This window comes from Hemiscyllium ocellatum, chromosome X (assembly GCF_020745735.1).
Source record: "Hemiscyllium ocellatum isolate sHemOce1 chromosome X, sHemOce1.pat.X.cur, whole genome shotgun sequence".
NCBI lineage: Eukaryota > Metazoa > Chordata > Chondrichthyes > Orectolobiformes > Hemiscylliidae > Hemiscyllium > Hemiscyllium ocellatum.
The window spans coordinates 23,360,822-23,386,724 of record NC_083453.1 but is presented as its reverse complement, the minus strand read 5'-3'; the positions used below and the strand labels follow the sequence as shown (position 1 = coordinate 23,386,724).

Genomic DNA, 25,903 nt, shown 5'->3' with positions numbered 1-25,903 from the left:
CCTAAAGCATAAGCTGGGCAGGGTACATAGCCTTTACTGACTGAGGTTCCTTCTAGTGCAGAGTCATGCATGGTACCTAATGTGGTATCATGTTTGTTCGCTAAAGTCTCATAACCTCATTGAAAAGAAAGTGATGCATGAAGGTAACTTTTAAGTGATACCTTGGAAACAGCCATTTCTTGAGAGACACTTTGTGCTTTCATTTGAACAAATGCTTAGGTAATGGTTCTCTAGAATAGTGGGACAATCCTCTGCAGTCTTGGGTGTTGACTCCTACTTTGTCATAACGTACAGCTAGCGTGAATCTCTTGGCACCTGTTTACTGTATTTGGTTGCTAACTCCCCCTTCCGAAAGGTGTGCCATGCAACCTTTTAAGCTTCATTTTGCTTCTGATGCCAACACGTTTCTTCCTCGTTTACTGTTAAGTGTAAAGTTTCCGGGTGATTGTGTTCACTTGGTTGACGACTAATCTCTGTGTATCTGTGATCTCTGCTTTGACTGCAGGGGAGTCCAGAATTGAAGTCATGCTTGAAAAATTGTGCACATCTAGGTTTTCCTAAATGTTGTAGATCTGGAAAGAAGAGAGATGTAATAGCAGATTGTAGGCAGAGACATTTTTTATTCTCCTACATGTCCAATGCAGAAACATGGTTTAGATGTTTAGGAATTTGGAAGCTCTGATGAAGAGTCACCGAGATTCCAAACACTAGTGTGCTCTCTCTCCATAAATGCTGTCTGACTTGCTGTGTTCTCCAGCATTTGTTGTTTTCAGTTGAGGAATTTGGAACTAGCGATGTTTTGGATTTTCTTTCATAGATCTTTTCCAAATCCTTATCAGAGCTTTTTCTTCTTTCTTTTGACTTATTGTTAAACTGCAAATTACCTATCGGTGTGGAAATAAATTTATCGAACAAATTTCGATTGTTCAACCTACACTATCTTCAATCTGAAACAAAATCACTCTGACCTTGGGTGTGGAGCCTCCGTATGGGGGTGACATTTGTACATGCTTGCTCAGTAACTGTGCTCCACGTCAATGTTGACTCCTCCTTTAAAAATCTGAGAAAATAAGCCTTTCACTAAATATTTGGAAAACTAAGATCCTCTTCTAGCCAACTCCCATAACAAAACCCCTCCCTTGTTGAGATTTTGAAGATGTAAATGACAATATTGGTCGTTGAATCCAATGTACCAGCTCAGCCAACTGAGGGAAAGAGGATTTGAGGACCAGGATCTTCAACCAGAGAGTAAAGCTATTCATAGTTCACCAGACAGCGGTGATTCCGTGCTCCTATTTTCCATGAAAACTTGACCAATCTTTTGAGGCACCTTCGAGCACTGGAGATGTACCACTAGCAGTGCCTTTGCAAGATCCTCCAGAATGGGTGGAAAGGAAGATGGTCCAACAGCAGCTAACTTGCCCAGTATCTGGACACTACTTGCTCAAAACTACCTTCACTGTGTGGGGAATATTATTTGTAGAGTCAACACTAGACTCCTGAAACACCTACTCCATCCTGAACTCAATCACAGCAGGAGACTCCCATAAGAACAATAGAAACACTTTTATTTTAATGACTTCCTCAAAGCCTGAAGAGCTTGAATGTCCTCACTGGCTCACAGGTACCCTTGGCTTGTGACTAACCAAAATGGAGAAGGCTCATTCCATTTATCAAGAATGTGCAGAACTTGCATTGTGCATCCCCTCCAATACCTCAAACTTCCAATAGCCCACTAATCCAACCCCAACAAACTGGAACAAATAGAATCAAGTCGTCCTCCATCCCAAAGGATTGCAAAAAGAGCTAACTGGAAATGAGCCAGATAGAGTACTCCTGGTTTGTGTAATTTTAAATTACACTATTGCCTAATTCTTTCACTGTACCAAATTCTATCCTCTTTATCCAGGATGTCCAAAATCAGTTTCTTGATGGCACAGGCACTATCTGAGTTTGTACAGTCACATCTCTATTTATCAGCCTTATGGTAATGTGCCCTTTGATTATAACATGTCAGTCTCTTAACCTACTGCATCTGACTTAAAATGAGCAAAAGACAGTCTCTCTGGTTTTTCTAACAGTAGTTGTTACAAATTCTAAGTATGATATTTCAGTGGCCATAACCTAGCTTAAAGTGGATATGGATTTGCATTGCAAAGTAGTCTGTGACTTTTTGCTTCCTAGAGAGAAAATGCAAAAAGGATAGAAATTTAAAAATAACTGGGTGAGGGACAACAATTCAGAGAATTGTTTGTAGGAAAGGTAGTTTTCCTGATTATGTTGCAAAGTGTATATACTCAAACCACTACACACAGAACCATACAGCACAGGAACAAATCCTTTGGCTCACCAAGCCCACACTGAAACATGACACCTTACTAAACTAAAAACCTTTTGCCTCTACACAGTCTGTATTGCTCTATTTCTTGCCTTTTTGTCTGTCAAGATGCCTCTTTAAATGTTGCTGTTATATCTGCCTCCATCATCACCTCTGGCAGCACATTCCAGGCACTTGCCACCCTCTGCGTAAAAATATCTTGCCTGTCACATCTCTGTTCAACTTTTCCCCTTTTATCTTAAACCTATGCCCTCTAGTAATTGAAGTTTTTACCCTAGGAAAAGGACTCCAATTATCCATTTTACACGTTCCTCATAGTTTTGTAAACCTCTATCAGGTCGCCTCTCAGCCTCTATCTGGTGCCTTGGTCCTACAGTGCAGTGGATTACTGTGCTATCCCTCAAAGGCTGTTCACTTGGTGTAATTGTTTGTAACATAAGACTGATCTGAATGTTCTTCATATTGAAACAGCTGCTGTCTTCTTTCTAGACTGTCCTGGATGCAACCCAACCTGTCGACTGTGAAAGACACCAGGACATTGACCAGAAAATTACTGCCTTGAGAAACGACGTGCAAGTGAGTGCTGCATGTGATTGACTTGTGGTATTCCACAGCTTGCATGCCTTGCTTTGAACTGTTAGTAGCTTTCCCTCTTCTATGGTTTCTTTCATACTTTGTGTAAGCTGTATTGGAAGACTTCTCTTGCTGCGACTTCAATAGCATAGCTATTAATTTGCCATTTTCCCCCCTTTCTATAACAGCCTATAGATTAAATAAAAAGGTGGAAATTGGGGTGAAGGGACACATTTATGTTTCAGGAGTATTTTTAATTGCAATGAGTACAGTAATAAAGCAATGCCTGATTTTGCATAAGTTTATTACTGTAACACTGACACTTGGTCAAGTGTGTAAAAGAATCCAATCAACTCCAACGATATGGATTTCTGTGAACTCATTGGTAGTCTGAAGATTAATTTAGCCGTTGCTAATTATATTTAAAACTGTTGTATACAGACACGTAAGCAGGAGTTGAAATTCCTAGAGGAACAACAAGATGAATTTGATTTCAAATACAAGACTTTCAAGTGTCAAGGTGAGCAGTGTTTTGTGATTTCACTTTGTTAGTTTAGCTGTCTCTCTGAATCCTACGACAGGTTGGTGAGGGCATTGTAGCAGAAATTCTTTATCGATTGTAAAGCTTGATGATAAAGTGATTTTACCAACTCAACAAGAGTGTGTTGTGATCTCTAATCACAATTTTTTAATTGGTATTCACAATTTTTAAACTTGTTTGTAGTTCGTTCTTCTGAAGAAAGTAACTTATCCTGGATATAGTTACACCAAAACACACAACCCAGTGGCTGTTCCCCTCTTGTCAGTCTAGACAGTCAATGGTTACCAAATGGTATAATGATACTTCAAAGGAGGGCGGTGACAAATCAAAAGGATATTGCCATTCAAAATGTTTTAGAATTTATTGACTAAAATGTTTTGTTAACATCTTGCCAGCAGGTGAGCTGGATTGAAACAGTTTTCGTTTCCTGAAGTGATATGCAGTGTTAATGGAAGCTCGAGCTGTGAAATTCAGTTGCATCTTGCAAAACCATGTTCCCTGAAATATTTTATGTCATGCAATGTGTTTATGACCAATTCCATTTTCTTTTAGAATCACACAGTTCCCCTGAACAAGTGCAGGAAGAAATGAAAGTACTGCAAGATATGCTAAATATTCTGGACCGTGATCGGAAAGTAAGTAATATTCTACGCGGTCGTTTGGTATTGGAAGTGCATTACTCAGACTTCTCACTTAACCTGGCACACTGAAGGTGCATTATGCAATTATAATGCCTTCTGCCTCGACTGAAGTCAACTAAGTGGCTAATATCGAAGTTCCCAGGATTTTCCTGGTCTTTTGAGTGGAGAAGCTGAGACTTTTTGGAAGATCTTTTATTTTATATTTTGATTAATTTAATTTATAATTCTGAACTACTGCTACATCCATGGAACATTGAGTCTTCATGTTTCCTTGGGGTCTAAAACTTAATTGTGTTTTTTTGGTTTCAAAGTAAAATTGTAATATTGAAATCTTTATCCTGAGGAAATACAAATGGCTAGATATTGTTGTGATATGAAGTTTATAAATGTACCATACCTTTTTTTTCCCCCCAATTACTTTAACCTGATAAATTCCAACTATGGAATTTTTCCTTTTCCTATTTAAATCCTTGTATCAGTTATCGCTTTTGCTGATCGCTCAATCCTCAGTCAGGCTCTGTATAGCTACTTGTATGCACAATTGGATTTATTAATTTTATTTTAATTTTGTTTTTAACAAGTCACTAATTTCAATTCTGTTAAAATGATGATTAATGCCAGTTAATTGACTCGCATTTCATTTTTCTCCCTCTTTGGCCAGGTATTGTCTGAATGGGCAGATGCATAAGCTTTCAAGTTTTTACAAATTGCCTTCTGAGACATTGTTCAGAGGTGTATGATATCTCCATTGTTTTCATTTCCTCTCCTCTTCCCCCTCCTTCCCTTGGTAATTGACTGCCTATTATAATGTTAAGGCTCCCCTCATGGGAAGAACATCTCCTAACTATGTGCCAGTGTTGATATTTGTCCATTTCCTAAACCAGCCATTGATTTGCCAGAATAATTTGTGGTCAGGTTTGTGCTGTGGTCCTGTGCCTATTTGAGGGCTAGATTGAGATTTCCCAAGATAATTTAAAATAGGATCCATATAGCCACCAATGAGAGAAGATGTTTATCTTAGTGGTATGAATGTGAACACTTGTTTGAAAACCATTGAAAGACTTGTATGTAATCTACCCTGTCCAATATGTTATGAGAATTTTATTGTGACTTTGGCAGATTGTCATTCATAAATTCCAAGAGCTTTTAGTGGAAGCTGAGAAGCTACTGGACACACTGGTGAAAGAACAGTTGGCAGACTGGAAGAGGTGCCAACAGAAAGCCTGCATTGGTGCTCCTATGGACGTTTGTTTGGATCAGCTGGAGAGCTGGTACGCAAAATGTTAGATTATCCTGATTTGAGAGAGACCTTGTGGTCTCTGATTCAAACCTTGTCCAATACATGCAAAATTGCCTGCATGCACTGCTAGAAAGCAGTCAAAAAGGAATAAAACTCTGTCTGATTTGCTGATGTTTTAATTTTCAGTTATCTTGTGATTTTCCATCCATTATGGTTATTAGTTTTGGTAACAGTTGTGAATGTATAAAAAGGACAGTGTTTGTTTCATGTGGCCAGCTGTCCAGGGGAGAGTTTTCATATGAAGGTAAAATTTAGAATCTTCCTGAACTAAACTCCTGCTACTGATTATCTCTATCTCTATCTCTACTACCTCCTAACCTTTGTTAAATTATAACTTACAGGTTTACTGCAAGTGCACTGTGTTTGTTCCAAGTGAAAAGATTGCTAAAGAAACTCGAGGAGCTGGGAATTAAACTGACCTATGATAAGGATCCTTTTATAACGCAAAGACCTGCTTTAGAGAAACAAGCTGTGACTCTATTAACTTGCCTCATCAAAAGGTGCATGGGAGATTTCTTTTACATTTGACTGTTTCTTCAGTACCTGCATACTTAGCCTGAAAACTCTTACTGTAGCAGCTGTTATAACAGAAATTGTTGCGCAAAAGTTATTGTTTGTGAATTTTTAATTCTGTATTAACAGTTTTAGCCAAAGATGGGATTGATTGTATTCCACAATCACGACATGAATTATTGAAGCTTTTAATTAAAGTCTAATTAAATTACTCATCATATATTTTCCCAGAGCAGCAAAGTGTCTTTACCTGACATTATATTCAAAGTCAGCAAATAAATCTGTAGAGGTGGTGGCATAATGGCAATGTTACTGAATTAGTAATGCTCTGAAGACGGATTTGAATCCCACTATGGTAGATGGTGAAATTTTGTATTCAACACAATCTGGAATGAAGAATCTTAACGTCCTTCAGGAAAGGAAATTTACCCTTACCTGGTTTGGCCTGTATGTGACGTTCCTGATGAAGGACTTCTACCCGAAATGTTGATTCTCCTGCTCCTTAGATGCTGACTGACCTGTGCTTTTCCAGCACCACATTTTTTGACTCTGATCTCCATCACCTGCAGTCCTCATTTTCTCTCTCTATATGTGACTCCAACCCATAGAAGTACTATCAGCTCTCAAGTCAATCAAGGGAAAGTGGGGATGAGCTAAAAATGTCAGCCTTGTCTACATCCCATGTAAGAACGACAATAATGAAGCATAAGAGGAGCATAAACACCAGCATGAACTAGATGGGCCAAATGGCCTGTTTCTGTGCTGTGTGCTCAGTGCATTATTGCCATTTCGTTGTTTCCCATGCCATATACAAGTCAGGAATTGGATCAATTGGGAATGAGATTTTTATTACTAAATTTGCAGGTAAAATTCTGGGAGAAGGGGCTGAGGCTGGAGATTCAAATATATAAATATCAAGTATCTAAGTTGGTGGAAACAGAGAATCTTTAAATTCAGGAGACCCAAAGTCAATATAATCTTTTAAAATGCTGTTTAATGGCAAGAGTTTTTACAATATTATTTACTTTTAATTAAAATAATTTTTTTTTCATCTAAATATAGTGCATTTGTTGTGGAGAATCAACCTTGTATGCCTGTTCAGAGTAAGATGCCTCTGGTGTTGAGAACCAGCTCCCAGTTCTCTGTTAAGCCACGGTGAGTACAGGTGTTGCCTTCAGTGAAGTCGTACAATAATGTTTAAAATACCTGACTGTTTTGTATGTGAAACAAGAAATACCTAGGGGGAAAATGAAGAGGCAGGGATCAAGTGGGGTAGCAGTAAGTCAGAAAATTGTCTTTTCAAGTTCAGATCCAATGACTGGAGTACATAATCGAGGCTGGCACAGCCCAGTGTAGTACTGACTGAGTATTGCAAACTTTGAAGTGCCATTCTTTGGCCGAAATGCTGAATTGAGGCCCCGTCTTTCCATTTGGGTAGATGTTTTTTTAAAAAAAGTACAGTGGTAGCTATTTTGAAGAGGAGTAGGGGAGTTTTCCTGGTGTCACGAGTAACATTTATGTCTCCATGTCTCAAAAAATCGTTAGTCGTTTATCATATTACTTTTTGTGGGAGCTTTCTTTGTGAAACTAGCTGGTGGCGTTCCCTACTTTATGAAAGTGACTACGCTTCAAAACCACTTTATTAGCTAGAGTGTTCGGGAGCATTAGGGGTTCATGAAAGACAGACATTGCATTTATACACTCTCTTTAATTCAGCTGGCTTCTACTGCACACGGTCTGTGTAAAGCATCAGAGCTGCAGGGTGGGTTATATGCCTTGCTATTTCCTCCTACGTTTTTTGTGATAATGGAAATTTATAGGTTGATTTGACAAATGGTAAACGCACAGTCTGTGATTTACTGAAGAACAACTATTACTGCTGACTGCTCTTTTCATAAAATCTACAGCATCAGATGAATTGCTGACCTTTCAAGTTAGTAAGGATATTGCCAGTTTGTGCACCATTCAGTCTATGCTGCTGCTTAAAAGCAATAACTTCTGGGCAGCATTCCATTTTGGGGTCAGTGGTGCATTATACTGAGGGAAAGTGGAAGAAATAATTGTTTCAAAAATATGCTCTTAGTGAGTATATTTTCTCAAGTAGGAAAATCTTGGGTATTTCTGATTGCTGGCCTATTAAGTTACAAAATGTATTCTCAGAAGAAAAGCGGTTATGTGACTACTGTTTGGGTTATCAAACAATTTAATTAAAACGAACAATTTTTCATAAATAACTTCACTGTTCTTTTCACTGATATTTATTTTGAAGACTCTGCCTGTACTCATTTGAAGAATGAGTTGTCTAGAAATGCTTTACAGGACAGACCAGAGTCTGGATGTTGAGATGAGCCCACGGCTTATGTGGGTGTTTGATTAGTGCAGTGGGCTTGCATATTTGCATTCTGCTGATGGCCAGAAATGATTCAATTTTATGATGGTTCATACAAGTCCTCTTCCCTCTTATATCTTGCATCATGGTTTGAGGAGAGCAAATGGGGAAGGGGGAAAGAGTCACCAAATGTCCCCCCCCACTCTAATCCCCAGTGTATCTATAGCTCTGCCCACTACTTTATATAATTTCCGTGACAGTGAGAGTTAAAGAGTTTAAAATTATAGTTCTTGAAATACATGATCTAATGGATATCCTGTTTTTTGTAATTCTGTTCTCTTGCAGACTTTTAGTGAAACTGCCAGATTTAGCAAATCATATTATGAAAGTGAAGGTTTATATTGATAAGTAAGTGATCAACACTAATACTTCTGTAATGTAAATGTGTATCCTAATCTTCTATTGAATAACTTTTGTCTGATTCTCTTTGGATTAAGAGATCTGAAATGTCCAGACAGTTGGTTCTGTACGTCTATGACTCACCAGTACAATGCTTTTACAAGGAAAAAGCAATCCCATCAGTTGCTTCCTCTCCTGTATCTTGATGGTGAAGCATTGAGCTGACATAAAACAATCAAGAGAGCTGGCAGCACTTTGCTGTAATGTTTTGGGTGTAATTAATTTGGGTTTGTATCTCTCTGGAAGTGGGAGCCCCTTACCGTTGGAAGAAAAACCACGAGGCCAGGCTACCACTTCTTTGCCTTGCCATTTTTTCTCTTTGTTTCGAGTTCAGCATTACTAGACGAAAGTGCTGAAAAATCAGTATTGTTGCTTGTGTTGCAATGTCCTAACGCATGCTTAAATGTACACAATCAAAAAAGGAAGAGCTGATCAGAGTACAAGTTTCTCTATTCAGCTGCTGCTGTGCAGCAAAGGGCGATGCCTAACAGTGGGGGCAACTCTATGTTGTTAAATTATGAGACCTCCGTGATGCCTTTTCCAACTCTGCTCATGCAACCCCCTGCATTGACCTTGCTTACACTAGATCAGTTACGTTTGTTGACGAAGTCACTAATCAGTAAAGTACACTTCCCTCGTCCACTTCAATGTAAGCAGTGTTTTGTTATCTGTTCGGTTCTTGTAATGGTTCACTAGTCATGCTGCCAGGATGATCTCAATCTGTGTTGAGTCAACTGATTTCAGCTAGAACAGAAATCTGGGTAATACAGTTTGATCTTGGAGGAAGGAAAGCCCTGGTTCCTGTAACTGATTGTTAATTCCTGCTCGGAAATGTGCTTGTATAGTATACTGGGCAAGAACACAATGGACTTGGCTGTGATTTTCTCCCCTTTGTTTAAGTAGCCTGCTGGTAACTTAGGCAAAGACCCACTTTAGCCAAGATATTGAAAGTCACCTGGCATCTGCAGAATTGTACTCCATGAGTCAGTACCTACCAGGGGAGGAGGGAAAAGATGAAAGGTCAAGTGGAGAATAAGTAAATGAAGTTTCGCCATCACCGATCCTAAATAGTGAACAAACTGCACATTACCCAGTTGTCAGTTGTTTAAAAGCAGTAAGACTTTAGATAGATTGAGTATCTTGCCTCAGGTAATCACTTCTAATAAGTGTCTAACATTGGGAGTAACTGTGTTCCTGGTGAATGTTTCCAACATTGTCAGCACTCTGTCTCTGAGATGATCTTAACAGACTTGTTAAGGAGAAAGAAAACTCCTTCTAAAAAAGGCAGTATATATGTTGAAATGTGCTCCTTTTAAGGGACTGTGTTGATTGAATATGACTGTATAATATATAAACTTTGTCTTCAGCAACAATTTTATGTTCTTGTCTTGATAAACTCAATAAATATAACCATAAAATATTTGTCAACCAATCCTGTTTTATTTTTTAAACTTGCAGGCATTCACCAAATGGGAAAGGGTAAGAACATTTTTCTCTCTTCAGGGAAAATATCAACTTTTTTTTTAACCAATCTACTTTAAAAGAATTTTCATCAGCTATGTCTTGATGAAAAAATCAGCAGGGACATGATCCAAACGTCAACTGAAATGTTAGATGTAGAATAATTTTTTTTCCCCCCGAACCAAAGTGGAGCACTACTTAATAAGTAAGGAGATTTCAAGTCAAGTTATCCAGGACATGAAAACCCTGAACTGATTTTCAAAGCCTATATCCAGCGTATGATCAAATCATACTACTTCCATATTAGATATCCATGGCCACAACATTGCTCACCTCTACTGTTTCTCTCTCTTCATTCTCACCACCATCCCCAAATGTATTGCTGAAACCCTCATTCTCAACTGAAGTCACTGCCAGACAAAAGCAGACATTAATGGAGCAATTCAGTAAGTCTGGTAGTCACCACTAGGTTGTTTTTATTTTAGTCCTCAGCTCCCCAACCTCCCAACTGTACCTTAAGTAGATTTCTGGCTCATTCAAATATTCTTTAATTGTATCATATTCTGCATGAAGCCCTCCCTATCACTCATGTGCTAACCCGCTTTTATTAAGTCGGCTTCTCCAATGTATTGACTTAACCTTTGACTTCTTAATTAATTCTGCCTTTTTTATACGCCTTGCCTCACTAGATCTTTCCCATTGATCTCACATTTCCCCATCAGTCATGTCAGCATGACAATTTCAGCTCTACACCTTTGTAACCCTGTTTGTAATCCTGTTACCTCTCTTGCAAATCTTCCCCAGAACCTATGTTGTTAACCAAGCTTTCAGTCATCTCTTCAACTCCAGCTCTGTCTGTTCTTGTGTTGATTTGAATGAGATGAAAATAGTTACATAAGTGCAAGTTGTTTAAAAATGTGGGTAGTAAAGAAAACAGTTTGATGTTTTACCATTCTTAGTATCGCCAAAATGGCAAAATGTGACTAAAGTAAACTGACAAACAATAGTAACCTGTAAAAGATTGTGATTTAACAGGTTGTTGCCTTGGGAGAACAGTTTTGCATTGTTAATGTCACTTTTTGCTTATGACTAGGTATCGTAAATTCAATGTACTTGGCACAACGACAAAGGCGATGAACATGATGGATTCCAAATTCGGGGGCTTGTGTGCTGACTTCAGGCATTTGGTAAGAAAATGGCTACATTCTGTTCTTCATTTCATTGCACTTGTTATATTATATAATTTGTATGATTTACTGTTGACTCTGTACTAAACAAACCATTTCTACACAACAATTCTACTTTTCTGATTGCAGCAACTAAAGGAGCAGAAGTCTGGAATTGGAGGAAAAGGAAGTAATGAGGTAATACATTTCAGATGAGGGAGTTGAAAATGATTTGTACCCTTGCCAATGAGTTAGAGCCTGAAGTCAGCCCCCATAATTCAAGTCAAAATTAATGACATCCCAAGATTCCAAGTGTTTGGCAGAGGGGCAATGGTGTCTTGTCATAGTATCATTGTAACACATCTTAACTGATAGACTAGATGGTGAATGACTTGGGAAAACAGTGACAAGAATGGACAGAGTCAGCACAGATTTATGAAAGGGAAATCATGCTTGACAAATCTACTGGAATGTTTTGAGGATGTTACCAATGGGGGCCCAATGAATGTGGTTTACTTGGACTTTTAGGAGGCATTCAATAAGGTCCCATGTAAGAGATTAGCATGTACAATGAAAGTGGATGTGAGTGAGGGTAGTCAAAGGACATGGATTGGGAACTGGTTGGCAGGCAGGAATAAAGAGATCATGGAAGCGACTGATCGAATGATACAAAGCTGAGTGGGAGAGCGAGCTGTGAGGAGGATGCAGAGATGCTTCAGTGTGACTTGGACAAGTTGAGTAAATGGGGAATTGCATAACAGATGAAGTATAATGTGGGTAAATGGGAGATTATCCACGTTGGGAGCAAAAGCAGGAAGGTAGATCATTATCTGAATGGCAATAGATTGTGAAAGGGGGGAGGTGCAGTGAGACATGGCATCCTTCTACACTAGTTGCTGAAAGTAAACATTGCACATGCAGCAGGCGGTGAAGAAAGTAAATGATACCTTGGCCTTCGTAGCGAGAGAAGTTGAGTACAGGAGCAGGGATACCTTTACTACAATTGTACAGTGGCCTGGTGAGTCCATACCTGGAGTATTGTCTGTCCAGTTTGGGTCTCCTTACCTGAGGAAGGATGATCGAGCGATGGAGGATTTACAAAACTGACTCCTGGGATGGTGGGACTGATGTGAAGAGAGACTGAATCGGTTAGGATTATATTCACTGGAGTTTAGAGGAATGAGGGGGAATTTCAGAAATCTATCAAATTCAAACATGACTAGACAGGGTAAACACTGGAAGGATATTCTCTGACTGAGGAGTCAAGATCAGGGGTCACACCTGGAGTTTCTGTTTGGAGGCAGGCTGCATGGAGTTATTTTATAAACTGGCAAGTAGCTTTGACCATTAGTTTTCTGGAAGTTCAACTGAAATAATGTTTTGCTTCATGTCAGTAAAGATTTGAAACCTGTTTTATATATCTACAGAAACAGTTTTTGTGCAATTGTCATGATTTGATTTTATACTGAATGGTGCTCACCATGCAAGGTCTGTGTCTGCATTATTCATTCTTCAATCCGCTCCTCTTTCTTCACTTGTCCTCCTCCCAGGCTTCTCTCGTTGTGACTGAGGAGCTCCATCTTATTAGCTTTGAGACTGAGCTGGTTTACCAAGAGCTCAACCTCGTTCTTGAGGTAGGTTTACCACTTAACTATCATTGTTGGGACATTGCCATGGGTCCAGTTCTGTGAAACCCAAAACCTTGTTTTTGGTGGGAGTGGGGTGGGGTGCAAGGAGAAAGGCTCACAGAGTTGGGTAAGCAGACAATTAGATACATAAATGTCATCAAAGTTGCACTCAATGTCTAAGTTGTTTACTGCTGATAATGTGCCTTTCAATTTTTAGGTCACTGTGCTAAATGTGTGAAACATTCTCACATGTTTTACAGGCAGCAGTTTGGGTTTCTCTTATCCAAGATTGTAGAACAATGGCTGATCCATCAGTGGATCTAGGGAGCAGCTCCCCCCAGAGAAGAGAGATCCACGTGGTTTCATTGTTTTTAGTGGAAGCTTACTGCTATTGTGGCTGTGTGTACAGAGAGAATGTGTTCAGAACTGACATTGCAATCTGATCTTGCCTCCTGAAATTGGACATCTCACTTAATTATCAAAAATGGCATGGATAAGATCTTAGCACAATTTATTCAAGGTTATCATAACAAAGACTTTTGCTGTCAGGATTCGTTCAGCATCTATTTAACCTCATGTTAGTTTGATCATTTTAATCTGTCAGCAAAGATACATTAATCATGTGCCTGTGGCATTGACCTCCATGTTCCTACATTAGTTTGATTTATTGTTGTCAGATGTACCGAGATACGTGAACACTGTTGTTTTGTTTGTTATACAGGCAGATTGTACCATCCCAAGTGCATCAGGATAGCAGAACAGAATGCAGAATACAGTATTACAGGCACGGAGAAGGCGCAAAGAGAGAAATTAGAATTATCATTTGAGCGATCCATTCAAAAGTCTGATAACAGCAGGGAAGAAGCTATTCTTGAATCTGTTTGTATGTGTATTCAAGCTTTGATATCTTCTACCTGATGGAAGAGAGTGGAGAAGAGTATAACCGGGGTGGGAGGGGTCTTTGATTCTATTGGTCTCTTTCTCAAGGCAGCGGGAAGTGTAGAGGGAGTGAATGGATGGCAGGATGGTTTGCATGATGGACTGGACTGTGTTCAAAACTCTTGGGAAGAGCATTCCAAGCTGTGATGCATCTAGTTAGGATGCTTTCAATGGTGCATCTATAAAAATTGGTAAGAGTCTTTGTGGACAGGCTGAATTTCCTTAACCTCTTGAGGAAGTGGAGGTGTTGGTGTGCTGTCTTGGCCGTTTGTTAATGTGGGTGGACCAGAGCAGCATGTTGGTGATAGTCACTCCCAGGATCTTGACGCTGTGAACCATCTCCACCCCGGCACCATTAACGCAGACAGGAGTGTCCCCTCCACTCTGCTTCCTGAAATCAATGACCAGCTCCTTTATTTTCCTGATGTTATTGGAGAGATTGTTATCTTTACACCATACTGCTAAGCACTCCATCTCTTTCCTGTATTCTGTCTTGTTGTTTGAGATCCACCCTACAACAGTGGTGTCAGCACACTTGTAAATGGAGTTGGGGTGGAATTTGACCAGTCTGAGTGTATAAGTATGCAGCTGTGTGAAGCACCGGTGTTGAGGATAATGGTGGAAGAGGTTTTGTCACCTATTTGGTCTATTGGTCAGGAAATTGAGGATCTGGTTACAGAGGGAGTTTGTTGGTGTTCTAGGCAGAGCTGTAGTCAATAGATTGGAGCCTGACATAGGTATCCTTGTTATCCAGATGTTCCAGGGATGAGTGTAGGGCCAGAGAGATGGTGTCTGCCTTCGACCTGTTGCGGCAATAGGCAAATTGCAAAGGATCAAGGCAGACTGGGAGGCTGGAGTTGATGTAAGCCAGGAGGAGGAGCACAGCATTGTGATCTGATTTTTCAAAGTGCAGCCGGTTGCTGGAATGGTAGGCATGTTTGTGTATAGCAATGGTCGAGGATATTCAGCCCTCTGGTGAGACAGGAGACATGTTGATGGTATTTTGGTAGCATGTTCTTGATGTTGGCCTGGTTGATGTCACTGGTTCTGATAAACAAGGCGATGGGGTATTTTGTCTCGAGACTGTTTTGCAGCGTTGTGTTCTTCACGTGCACTCTTCACTTCCACATGGGGTGGAATGTAGACCGATGTCAGCATAGCAGGCAAATAATAGGGACAGCACTTCACTGTTAGATATTCTAGGTCAGGGGAGCAGTAACTCACCAGGGTCACCATGTCTGAGCACAAAGAGGTGTTGATTTAAGAAGCAGACCCCACCTCCCCTTTTCCTTGCCTGAGGAAGCCGAATGGTCCGTTTTGGTGAACTGAGAAACCCCCAGGGTGTAAGGCACAGGACTGAGCATGTTTCTGTAAAACAAAGTGCACAGCCGTCTCTTAATTACCTTTCAGAAAGGGAGTCTAGCTTTATATTCATCCATCTTGTTCTCAGTGGCTTGGGCATTTGTCTACTGGAGGCGGGGGGCTTGAAACCCTGTAGTTTCAGTCTCCCACTTTCCCCCCGGGTAGGTGGCTGCTCCTCGTCGGTCCCAAGTGTTGGTGAGGGCTGCTCCAAGAGGTGCATGTATGCTTCTGATGGGGACCCTAGCCTTGAGCATCCGGGGGGGCTCTCGTGCGTGTTTCAGTTGGGCATCCTCTATCGGGTCATGTGGGGTCAGGTCTGGTTCCCATGCCTCAGATCTGGGTTTCTACAAGGTCAGGGAGGTTGGGCCTGAGAGGTCAGAGGCCTGTGATCCCTCTGGGCTTGCAATTCTAGCATTGGCAAGGTAGGTGAGTGCATCTGATGGGGTCCTGGGCACTAGTCTCGTTCACGAGTGTTCTGGGGAGGTCTTGCAGCTGGTCTGGTCAGGCTGCCTCGATTTTGGGTCACTGAGGGGTCAGATCTTTGTTCTTGCGCTGGTTGGGCCTCAGTTCCAGGTTTCCACAAGGTGGTCAGACCCACGGGAAGCCAGTAGGCCTTTAATTCCCCTGGGTTTGCAATTCCAGCATCACCGGTAGTTGAGCCACCGGTAGTTGAAAGTGGATTTAAGAGAGCATTGTTAGTAATTCTGATAGACTTTAGACTTATAATTGTTCTGCTCTTCTAATCCTCAAGTCTAAGGTATGTAAGAATAAGGTCTGTTGTAGACAGCTTGCACAATGTCACCATGCTCCAGCACCATCTTGAAGTAAATTACAACTGTAACCAGACCTCAAACAAAGTGCTTCATTGCTTTGGGTTCATCTGAGATGTTGAAACTTAAATGCAAGCCTTTATTTTATGATATCGCAGTATTGGTTCAGTAATCTTTAATTTTATTCTCTTGTTGGATCATCACTAAAGTCTCACCCTTTTATGTTTTTGACAGACTTGCACTTTACCTGTTGTTATCATTTCCAATGTCAGTCAGCTCCTTAGTGGCTGGGCCTCAGTGGTTTGGTACAACATGCTCTCCAATGATCCAAAGGTAAAAGTCTGTGGGAACTTCCTCAAATGAGGCAGAAAGGGGAGGAGGAATTAGTAAATTTGTTCTTGATCATCACCTGCCCAGCAACAGTAAAGAATGTTGAAGCCTGCAGTATCCTGTACTTGACCGTATGACTTAACAGCAAGTGGAAAGCTTCCTTTCTGGCTGTACATTGACTATGCGATAAGATTTGTAATTGAATAATTTTGGAGCACACTCAACTGTATGTTTGACGTCAAATCATACAGTCAAATGCTGGAAAAATTTAGCAGGTTTGGCTGCGTCTGTGGAGTTAACATTTCTGAATTGGTGACACTTCTTCAGAACTGATTTCATTCTGAGTTCCTCTGACTCTGTCATGTCTGTTCCACTGCTACCAATTTTGACGGAGGCCTTCAAAATGTCTGCCTCCTTCTTCAACTGAGGACTCCCACCACTGTATTTGACAGGGACCTCAGCCATGTCTGACCCATCTGCCGTGCTTTGGCCCTCACCCCCTCTCTTCCTTCCATAACAGCATTGGGTCCCCTTAGCCCTCACCAACTGTCCCACCAGCATCCACATCCAAAGGATCATTAGCTGCCATTTCCAGAAACATGTTCTCTTCCCCTCTCCTCCCCTCTCAGCCTACTGCAGGGACATCTTGGTGCACTCCTCCATTCCCAACACCTCCCCACATTGCCATGATGTCTTCCCATGCCATTGCAGAAGGTGTAACTCATGTCCATTTACTTCCTCCCTCCTCACTTTCCAAGGCCCCAAACACCCCTTCCAGGTGAAGCAGTGATTTGCCTGCACTTCAGGCGATCTAGTTTATTTGTATTCAAGCTCACAACATGGTCTCCTCTAATATTGGGGAGATGAAGCACAGACTGGACAACCACGTTACAGAACACCTAAATTCTGTCTGCAAAAATTATTGTAAGGTTCCAGTTGCCTGCTATTTCAACACAACACCATGTTTCCTGGCCAACATCTCTGTCTCAGGCTTGCTGCAGTTCTCTAGTAGCACCCCATTTTCTGCTAGGGAATTCTACAGCCTTCTGGACTCCATATCAAGTTCAATAACTTTAGGGCCTGAGCACCTTCTCCTATCTCCTTACCCTAGCCCTGACACACCTGGCCCTTCCATCACATGGTTTGCTACCACAAACAGCCATTGTCAGCCCGAACAGTCCCCATTAACAGTTATTGATTCCCCCAGGCTGACCTTTACCCACTCCTTTGTCTGCTCAACTATTCTCTTTTCCTGGACTCCATCTCCATCTATCGATTACTCCTTCCTTCCTCCCCTCACCCCATCTTCAGTGCATATACCAACCTTCTCCTAGCTACATCATTCCTGAAGGAGGTTCAATGGATCCAAAGCGTTAACTCTGCTTTCTCTTCACAGATGCTGTCAGACTTGCAGACTTTTTTGAGCAATCTTTGATATTGTTAGAAATAAGTATTGCTAACTGAGCAGCAAATCACACACTCTTTGGTGATAATAGTAATGACAAAAAATGAAGCCGAGAGCTCGCTTATAGGGATGTTGCGAGTCGTGCTCTTTATAGAGGTCAGTAGGTTCTGTGAAACAAATGTAAAAGAGTGTGTGGGGGTGTGTGTGTAAACTACTAATATCATGTTTCAGAACACAATCGAAACCTCTGCTGTACGAGTAATTTGGGCAGTGAAGTTTTCTTCCCTCTGTCTTCCAGAATTTAACGTTCTTTTCCAGTCCTCCCATTGCACCGTGGAGCCAGCTATCCGAGGCATTAAGCTGGCAGTTTTCTTCAAACACCAAAAGGCATCTGGATGCTGAGCAGCTCAACATGCTGGCAGAAAAGTTATTTGGTAAGAATCTTCAGCTGCTAGGGCCTGCTGCCTTTCTTAGAGCAAGGGCTATGTTGGATATATACATTTTCAAACTAAAAATCTAAAAGCTATCCAGTAATGCTGATGTGGAGGTGCTGGTGCTGGACTGGGTTGGACAAGGTCAAAATTCACACAATGCCAGGTTATAGTCCAATGGGTTTGTTTGTTTTCAAATAAACCTGTTAGACTATGACCTGGTGTCATGTGATTTTTGACTTTATCCAGTAATCCAGCAAAGGAAAAGTCAGTTCCAACCATGGCTACTTGAGTTGCTTTTTTTAAAAAATGTAAAACATAAAACATTACAGCGCAGTACAGGCCCTTGGGCCCTTGATGTTGCGCCGACCTGTGGAACCAATCTGAAGCCTATCTAACCTTCCATTCTTGTCCGTATGTCTATCCAATTACAATTTAAATGCCCTTAACATTAGCGAGTCTACTATTGTTGCAGGCAGTGCGTTCCACGCCCCTACTACTTTGAGTAAAGAAACTTCCTCCGATATCTTTCCTATATCGATCATCCCTCAATTTAAAGCTATGTCCCCTCGTGTTAGCCATCACTATCCGAGGAAAAAGGCTCTCACTGTCCAACCTATCTGATTATCTTGTATGTCTCAATTAAGTTGCTGCTCAACCTTCTTCTCTCTAATGAAAACAGCTTCAAGTCCCTCAGCCTTTCCTCATAAGACCTTCCCTCCATACCAGGCAACATCCTGTTAAATCTCCTCTGAACCCTTTCCAAAGCTTCCAAATCCTTCCTATAATACAGCGACCAGAACTGTATACCAGAGTTTTGTACAGCTGCAGTATGATCTCATGGTTCCGGAACTCAATCCCTGTATTGATAATGGCTAACACACTGTATTTTTTTCTTAACAACCTTATCAACCTGGGTGGCAACTTTCAAGGATCTATGCACCTGGACACCGAGATCTCTGCTCATCTACACTACCAAGAATCTTACCATTAGCTCAGTACTCTGAATTCCTGTTACTCCTTCCAAAGTGAATCACCTCTCACTTTTCTGCATTAAACTCCATTTGCTACCTCTCAGCCCATATCTGCAGCCTATCTATGTCTCTCTGTATCCTACAACATCCTTCGTCGCTATCCACAACTCTACCGACCTGAGTGTCATCTGCAAATTTACTAACCCACCCTTCTGTGCCCTCGTCTAGGTCATTTATATAAATGCCAAACGATAGTGGACCCAAAACACATCCTTGCGGTACCACACTAGTAACTGCACTCCAGAATGAACGTTTCCCATTGACCACCACCCTCATCTTTCAGCTAGCCGATTTCTGATCCAAATCGCTAAATCACCCTCAATCCCATGCCTCTGTATTTTGTGCAGTAGCCTACCGTGGGAACCTTATCACATGCCTTACTGAAATCCATATACACCACATCAACTGCTTTACCCTCATCCAGCTGTTCGGTCACCTTCTCAAAGAACTCAATAAGGTTTGTGAGGCACAGCCTCCCCTTCACAAAACTGTGTTGACTATCCCTAATCAACTTATTCCATTCTAGATGATGATAAATCCTATCTCCTATAATCCTTTCCAACACTTTACCCACAACTGAAGTAAGGCTCACAGGTCTGTAATTTCCAGGGCTGTCTCTACCCCCCTTCTCCAACAAAGGGACAACATTTGCTATCCTCCAATCTCTGGCACTATTCATGTAGACAATGATGACATAAAGAACAAAGCCAAAGACACTGCAATCTCCTCTCCGGTATCCCAGAGAATTCTAGAATAAATCCCTTCTGGCCCAAGGGACACGTCTATTTTCACACTTTCCATAACTGCTGACACCACTTCCTTGTGAACCTGAATCCCATCTAGTCTAGTAGCCAGTATCTCCGTATTCTCCATGACCACATTGTCTTTTTCCAGTGTCAATACTAACTAAAGGTATTCACTTAGCGCTTCCCCTATCCCCTCTGACTCCATGCACAACTTCCCAGTACAATCCTTGATTGGCCTTAATCTTACTCTAGTCATTCTTTTATTCCTGATATAACTATAGAAAGCCTTCGGGTTTTCCTTGATCCTATCTGCCAATGACTTCTCATATCCTCTCCTGGCTCTTCTCAGCTCTCTCATTAGGTCTTTCCTGGCTAATTTGTAACTCTCCAGTGCCCTAACTGAGCCTTCACGTCTCATTGTAACATAAGCTGCTTCCTTCCTCTTGACAAGAGATTCAACTTCTTTCGTTAACCATGGCTCCCTTGCTCGACAACTTCCTCCCTGCCTGACACTGCATACTTATCAAGGGTCCACAGTAGCTGCTCCTTGAATAAGCTCCACATTTCCATTGTGCCCATCCCCTGCAGTTTCCTTCTCCATCCTATGCATCCTAAATCTTGCTTAATCACATAGTAATTGCCTTTCCACCAGCTATAACTCTTGCCCTGTTTTATATACCTATCCCTTTCCATTGCTAAAGTAAACATAATTGTGGTCACTATCACCAAAGTGCACACCTACCTCCAAATCTAACACCTCACTAGGTTCATTACCCAGTACCAAATCTAATGTGGCCTCGCCCCTTGTTGGCTTGTCTACATACTGTGTCAGGAAACCCTCCTGCACATATTGGACAAAAACTGACCCATCTAAAGTACTTGAACTATAGTACTCCCAGTCACTATTTGGAAAGCCAAAGTCCCCCATAACAACTACCCTGTCAGTCTCGCTCCTATTGATGATCATCTTTGCTATCCGATCCTCTACATCGCTGGAACTATTCGGAGACCTATGGAAAACTCCCAACAGGGTAAACTCTCCTTTTTCTGTTTCTAATCTCAGCCCATACTACCTCAGTCAAGGAGTCCTCAAAACGGCCTTTCTGCAGCCGTAATACTGTCCTTAACTGGCAGTGCCACACCACCCCTTCTTTCCCCATTTTCCTGGGGATAATAAAATGTAAAGTGTATTGAGCAGCTTTCAAGAAGAATGCTAACTGTGTCTGACTTCACTTGCAATCTTCACATCCTGAGAAATAATTTTTAAAATGTCGGTTCCTCTTTTTGATGCCACCTCCGCCCACCTCAGTAACCTTGTTTTACTTTAGTATTAGCATTTTTAGCATTTCCTATTAGCATTTTTAAAGGGCTGGTTGTGCTTTTTTTTTCAACTGGTTTAAATGTCCCATTGTGCTTTTGAGGTATATCCACTTTGTTTTTTGAATTATCAAGACGAAGAAAAGAAAATATTGAGATGGGTGACCAGTGGCTTGGTCAAAGGAGATGGTGGGGTGAAGGGAAGGAAGTGAACGAGAGGCCAGAGTTGAGGCACAAAGCTTTGAAGTAGAGGGAAAGAGTTATAATGTTGTGGAAATATGTCAATGAGATGGAAAGGGCTATGAAGCAATTTTAAATGCTAGATTTGAGGATTTTATGTATTCTATGGTGGCAGTGGTATAGTGTAGTGTGACTGGATGAGTTATCCAGGGCCTAGACCAATGTTCTGGGCGCGTGAGTTTAAATCTCACTATGGCAGGTGGTGAAGTTTGAATTCAATGTATTTTTTTTAAATCTGGGGTTAGTCTGATGACAACCAGAGGGGGAAAAAAAGCCTGATTCACTAATGTGTTTAGGGAAGGGAATCGGTCACCTTTATTTCGTTTAGCCTATGTGTGACTGCAGATCCACAGTAATGTGGCTTACTCTTATCTGTCCTCTAAAATGGCAGTAGCAAGCCATTTAGTTTAAGGGCTATTTAGGGATGGGTAAAAAATGTAGTTGTTGCCTGTGACACCCCCTAATAACCCACACAAGAACTTTTAAAAATGTTAGAGCAATGATTTCATGTCAACTGTTAAGACCAGGATGATTTGAGTAGGTCGTGGGGCAGAATATTTGTCATGGGAATTTCAGGAAGTAGTTTTATTGGGAACACCTTAACGTCCATATCCAGTCTATCCCTGATCGAAAAGCATTTGATGTGGGGGAAAATTGACTTCTGATCAAATAAGCCTTTTCTAATGGACTGTGGGTAAAGATCATCACTGGTGACATCCTGACAAGAGCACTAATACAACAAGGAAATAATGGCTATTTCCTGATGTGAGCTATTCACTGATCAGCATCCAAGATTGGTCCAGACTCTCACGTACAAATATCTTTTACCAGGTATACTGCCCTGTAGTGTGTCCTGTATAAAATCAAATATAAAGTACTTCCCTGTTAATGTCGTCTTGCGTTTTTACAATTTTATTTTTAAGGCTTTGATTTTAAATTTAAACGCGATTGCTGGTACAGCTGGAGAGTCTGACCACGTGGGAGTGGGTTGACTTTTCAAGATCCCAAAGAACCAGAGGGAGAGACGAGGTGATTTTTTTTTGATGCAGTAAGTTGAGGATCTGGAATAGAATGCCTGAAAGGGCGGTGGAAGAAGATTTCAACAGTAAACTTCAAAAGGAGAACTTTTTGAAAGGAAAAAGAATTGTGGGACTATGAGGAAGAGTCATGGGGCTAATTGACCGAGCTGACAGCCACAATGAGCTGTGTTGCCTTTGATGCTGTAGAACTTTTTCAAAAAAATTGATGACACTTAAGTTAAAAGTACAAAATATTGTTCTGATTTAGCAGGTTATCAATTTTGTGTCTGTGTTCCTCTCCTTGTGTTTAGGGTTTCAACCGAACTATGCAGAATGTTCCATTACATGGGCCAGGTTTTCCAAGGAGAATTTACCAAATCAGAACTTTTCCTTCTGGCTGTGGTTGCAAGGTGTCCTCGAGCTCATCAAGAAATACCTGGAGGATATCTGGAATGATGGGTAAGGTGATTGTAGTTCACTGTGTGCTGTACTCTCATCCGTTTGCTTAAATGGGCTAATTAATTTTCTTATACTTTTGAGGCATTTTTAAAAACAAGTGTCAGGTTCAGAGGTAGCGGGGGGGGGGGGGGGGGGGGGGGTGGTTCAGCCGGGCACTCTGCTGCCATAGTCTTTGAAATAACTCCACAGAGGCCAGTATCCCGTCACCAAGTCACCCTTTGTTTACATGTGCACAGTACGTAATACTGACCCAGCCAGCTCTGAGTGGACAGAACTTCAGACACTCCTGTTTATTTTTTTTTTAAAAATGAGACGCCTGTTTTTTTTTCTCTTTTCACACCCACACTACCGCCTAACTGCGGTAATGCTTATTTTTCCTCAGCACCCATGTGTGTGTGTGTGGATGCGAGAGACAGTGAGAGCCACAAGGTGTACAAATCTTTATTCAGTTTCTACCACCAGGAAGAAAGGAAACACCCGAGTGGCCTGTGACAAGCAGTGCCCTTCACGTCTAAGTGAAGGGGCGGGCAGGAACTAAATCAATAGAGTTGGAGGGGGAAATAATACACTCCACTCCACTCCCTGCGGCGGACACTCCTGTTTATATCTGTCAGTCAGGCCTCCCTTATTTGGACCAGGTTAACCATCCCAATCAGGGAACTCCGATGTTGAGGTCCACCTGGCTGGCCTTGTTCCAAATCATGACATCCTTCCCACTGTAAGTCTGGGAATATAGGCCTGTTGTTTATCGTATAGCTTGTCCTGGGGCGTTTTCACACCAGATCTGGTTCCTCTGACTCTGCCTTGGATACTGGCTATAGTCGAACAGGTTTATTTGGAAGTGCAACCTTTCAGACCTCTGAAAGCCTGTATTTCCAAATAAACCTGTTGGACTATAACCTGGTGTTGTGTAATTTTTAAAAAAAAACTTTGTCCACCCCAGTCCAGTACCAGCACATCCACATCTTGGATACTTGTGCCACGCACCAGCCCATAGCCCACCTCTTCTCCAGGTAGTAACAGTGTTGACGCTGTGACATCTGCCATGTTCATCTTGCCCTCTGAGGTTTTTTGAATGCTAGGCATGGGGCGGTGAACCCACAGGTTCTGACAGTCCTACCAGATGATCTGATGGCTGTTTTGCTCCTGCTTCATTTGTGAGGTTGCATCTTTCATATGGTCCATACTTGTTCAGGATCGCCTCTCCTACCCAAACTTTGTACGTCACATGGGAGGTCACCTTGTGTCGACCATGCTTCATACCAACGCAGGGCCATTCCGTGGTTTTGACACCAAACTTCATTCCCCTGAGGTAAATGGTCTCTCAGTTAGGGGAGTCTTGTGTCTGGCATTGGCGTTCCTAATGCCCGCCTCCTCAGCCAATAGAAACTCTGCTGGAGCTGACCCCCACCAATTGTGTGAGGAGTCATCCTATCATCAAACAGGAACTGGGACAGTTTGGTATCAAGAAAAATGGTAGGCTGTTTCTTCAAGGCTGACTTCAAAGTTTGGACTGCTCTTTCCACTGAACCATTAGATGATAGATGGTATGGATTTGTCCTTGTATGTCAAATGTCATTTGACTTTATAAAATACTCAAACCCCTTGCTTATAAATGATGGCTTGTTGTCTATGACCAACACCTCTGGGAGGTTGTGTATTGCAAAAGATGCTCACAACTTTCCAATCGTTGTACCTGTCTTCGATGAATGACCTCTATGCACGTCCGTCCAACCACTCTGGGCATCCACAATGACAAAACATAGAGTGCGTGAAAGGACTGGCATAGTTGATGTATAATGGCATCCAGGGTTTACCCAATCATTCCCACGAATGTGGAGGAACTGCTAGCTGTAATTTTTGTCCTTGTTGGTACTCTGGGCACTGCTCCATCATGTCTGCATCCAATTCTGGCCACCAGACATAACTTCCCACCAACATCTTCACTTTGGAAACCCCCGGATGACCTGGTGGCGTTCAGCTGGTATCAAGCGGCAACCTTTGCTCAGAACAATCACTCTTGCTCCCCATAATAATTTGCCATCCTCTATTGTGGTCCAGAAAGGTTCAATTCTGGTTGTGATGGCTCTTTTGTTTCCCCAGAATGGGATCTTTGTGTCCACAGTCTGATATTGTCAGTGGTGACTGGAAGAGTGTCCAGAAAGTTTAAAACCAGAATGGACTCTTCCGTTGGCGGTATCCACCAATGGCTCAAGGCATCTGCATTTGCCACTTGACCAACACCTCTGGGACGCCCGGACCAACCAACCCAACCACCCCATGGCTCAACACTTTAACTCTCCCTCCCACTCCACCGAGGACATGCAGGTCCTTGGACACCTCCACCGGCAGAACATAACAACACGACAGCTGGAGGAGGAGCACCTCATCTTCCGCCTGGGAACCCTCCAACCACAAGGAATGAACTCAGATTTCTCCAGTTTCCTCATTTCCCCTCCCCCCACCTTGTCTCAGTCAGTTCCCTCAACTCAGCACCACCCTCCTAACCTGCAATCTTCTTCCTGACTTCCCTGCCCCCACTCCACTCCGGCCTATCACCCTCACCTTGACCTCCTTCCACCTATCACATTTCCATCGCCCCTCCCCCAAGTCCCTCCTCCCTACCTTTTATCTTAGCCTGCCTGGCACCCTCTCCTCATTCCTGATGAAGGGCTTATGCCCGAAACGTCGAATTTCCTGTTCCTTGGATGCTGCCTAACCTGCTGTGCTTTAACCAGCAACACATTTTCAGCTGTGATCTCCAGCATCTGCAGACCTCATTTTTTACTCCTGGACGGTGTTCCAACGTGTAATTGTACACGGTCCAAATATGAGCCCACTGCTGAATTTGACTTGAAGCCATGGGCAGCACTGCCCTGTCCTCTTTCAGTAGCCCTAGCAG

At 41.9% G+C, this 25,903-nt stretch overlaps 1 protein-coding gene across 1 annotated transcript in view; it reads left to right on the top strand.

The window, feature by feature from the left end:
• Positions 1–25,903, top strand: part of LOC132805837 (signal transducer and activator of transcription 1-like) — a 70,110-nt gene that overhangs the window by 27,685 nt on the left and 16,522 nt on the right. The window contains exons 5-18 of the mRNA XM_060821141.1: positions 2,828–2,914; positions 3,353–3,431; positions 4,005–4,087; positions 5,213–5,364; positions 5,735–5,893; positions 6,969–7,061; positions 8,581–8,643; positions 10,153–10,173; positions 11,249–11,342; positions 11,472–11,519; positions 12,872–12,955; positions 16,255–16,353; positions 18,054–18,189; positions 22,854–23,001. Coding sequence (XP_060677124.1) covers positions 2,828–2,914; positions 3,353–3,431; positions 4,005–4,087; positions 5,213–5,364; positions 5,735–5,893; positions 6,969–7,061; positions 8,581–8,643; positions 10,153–10,173; positions 11,249–11,342; positions 11,472–11,519; positions 12,872–12,955; positions 16,255–16,353; positions 18,054–18,189; positions 22,854–23,001 — 1,346 coding nt within the window. The remainder of the gene's footprint in view (positions 1–2,827; positions 2,915–3,352; positions 3,432–4,004; positions 4,088–5,212; positions 5,365–5,734; positions 5,894–6,968; positions 7,062–8,580; positions 8,644–10,152; positions 10,174–11,248; positions 11,343–11,471; positions 11,520–12,871; positions 12,956–16,254; positions 16,354–18,053; positions 18,190–22,853; positions 23,002–25,903) is intronic.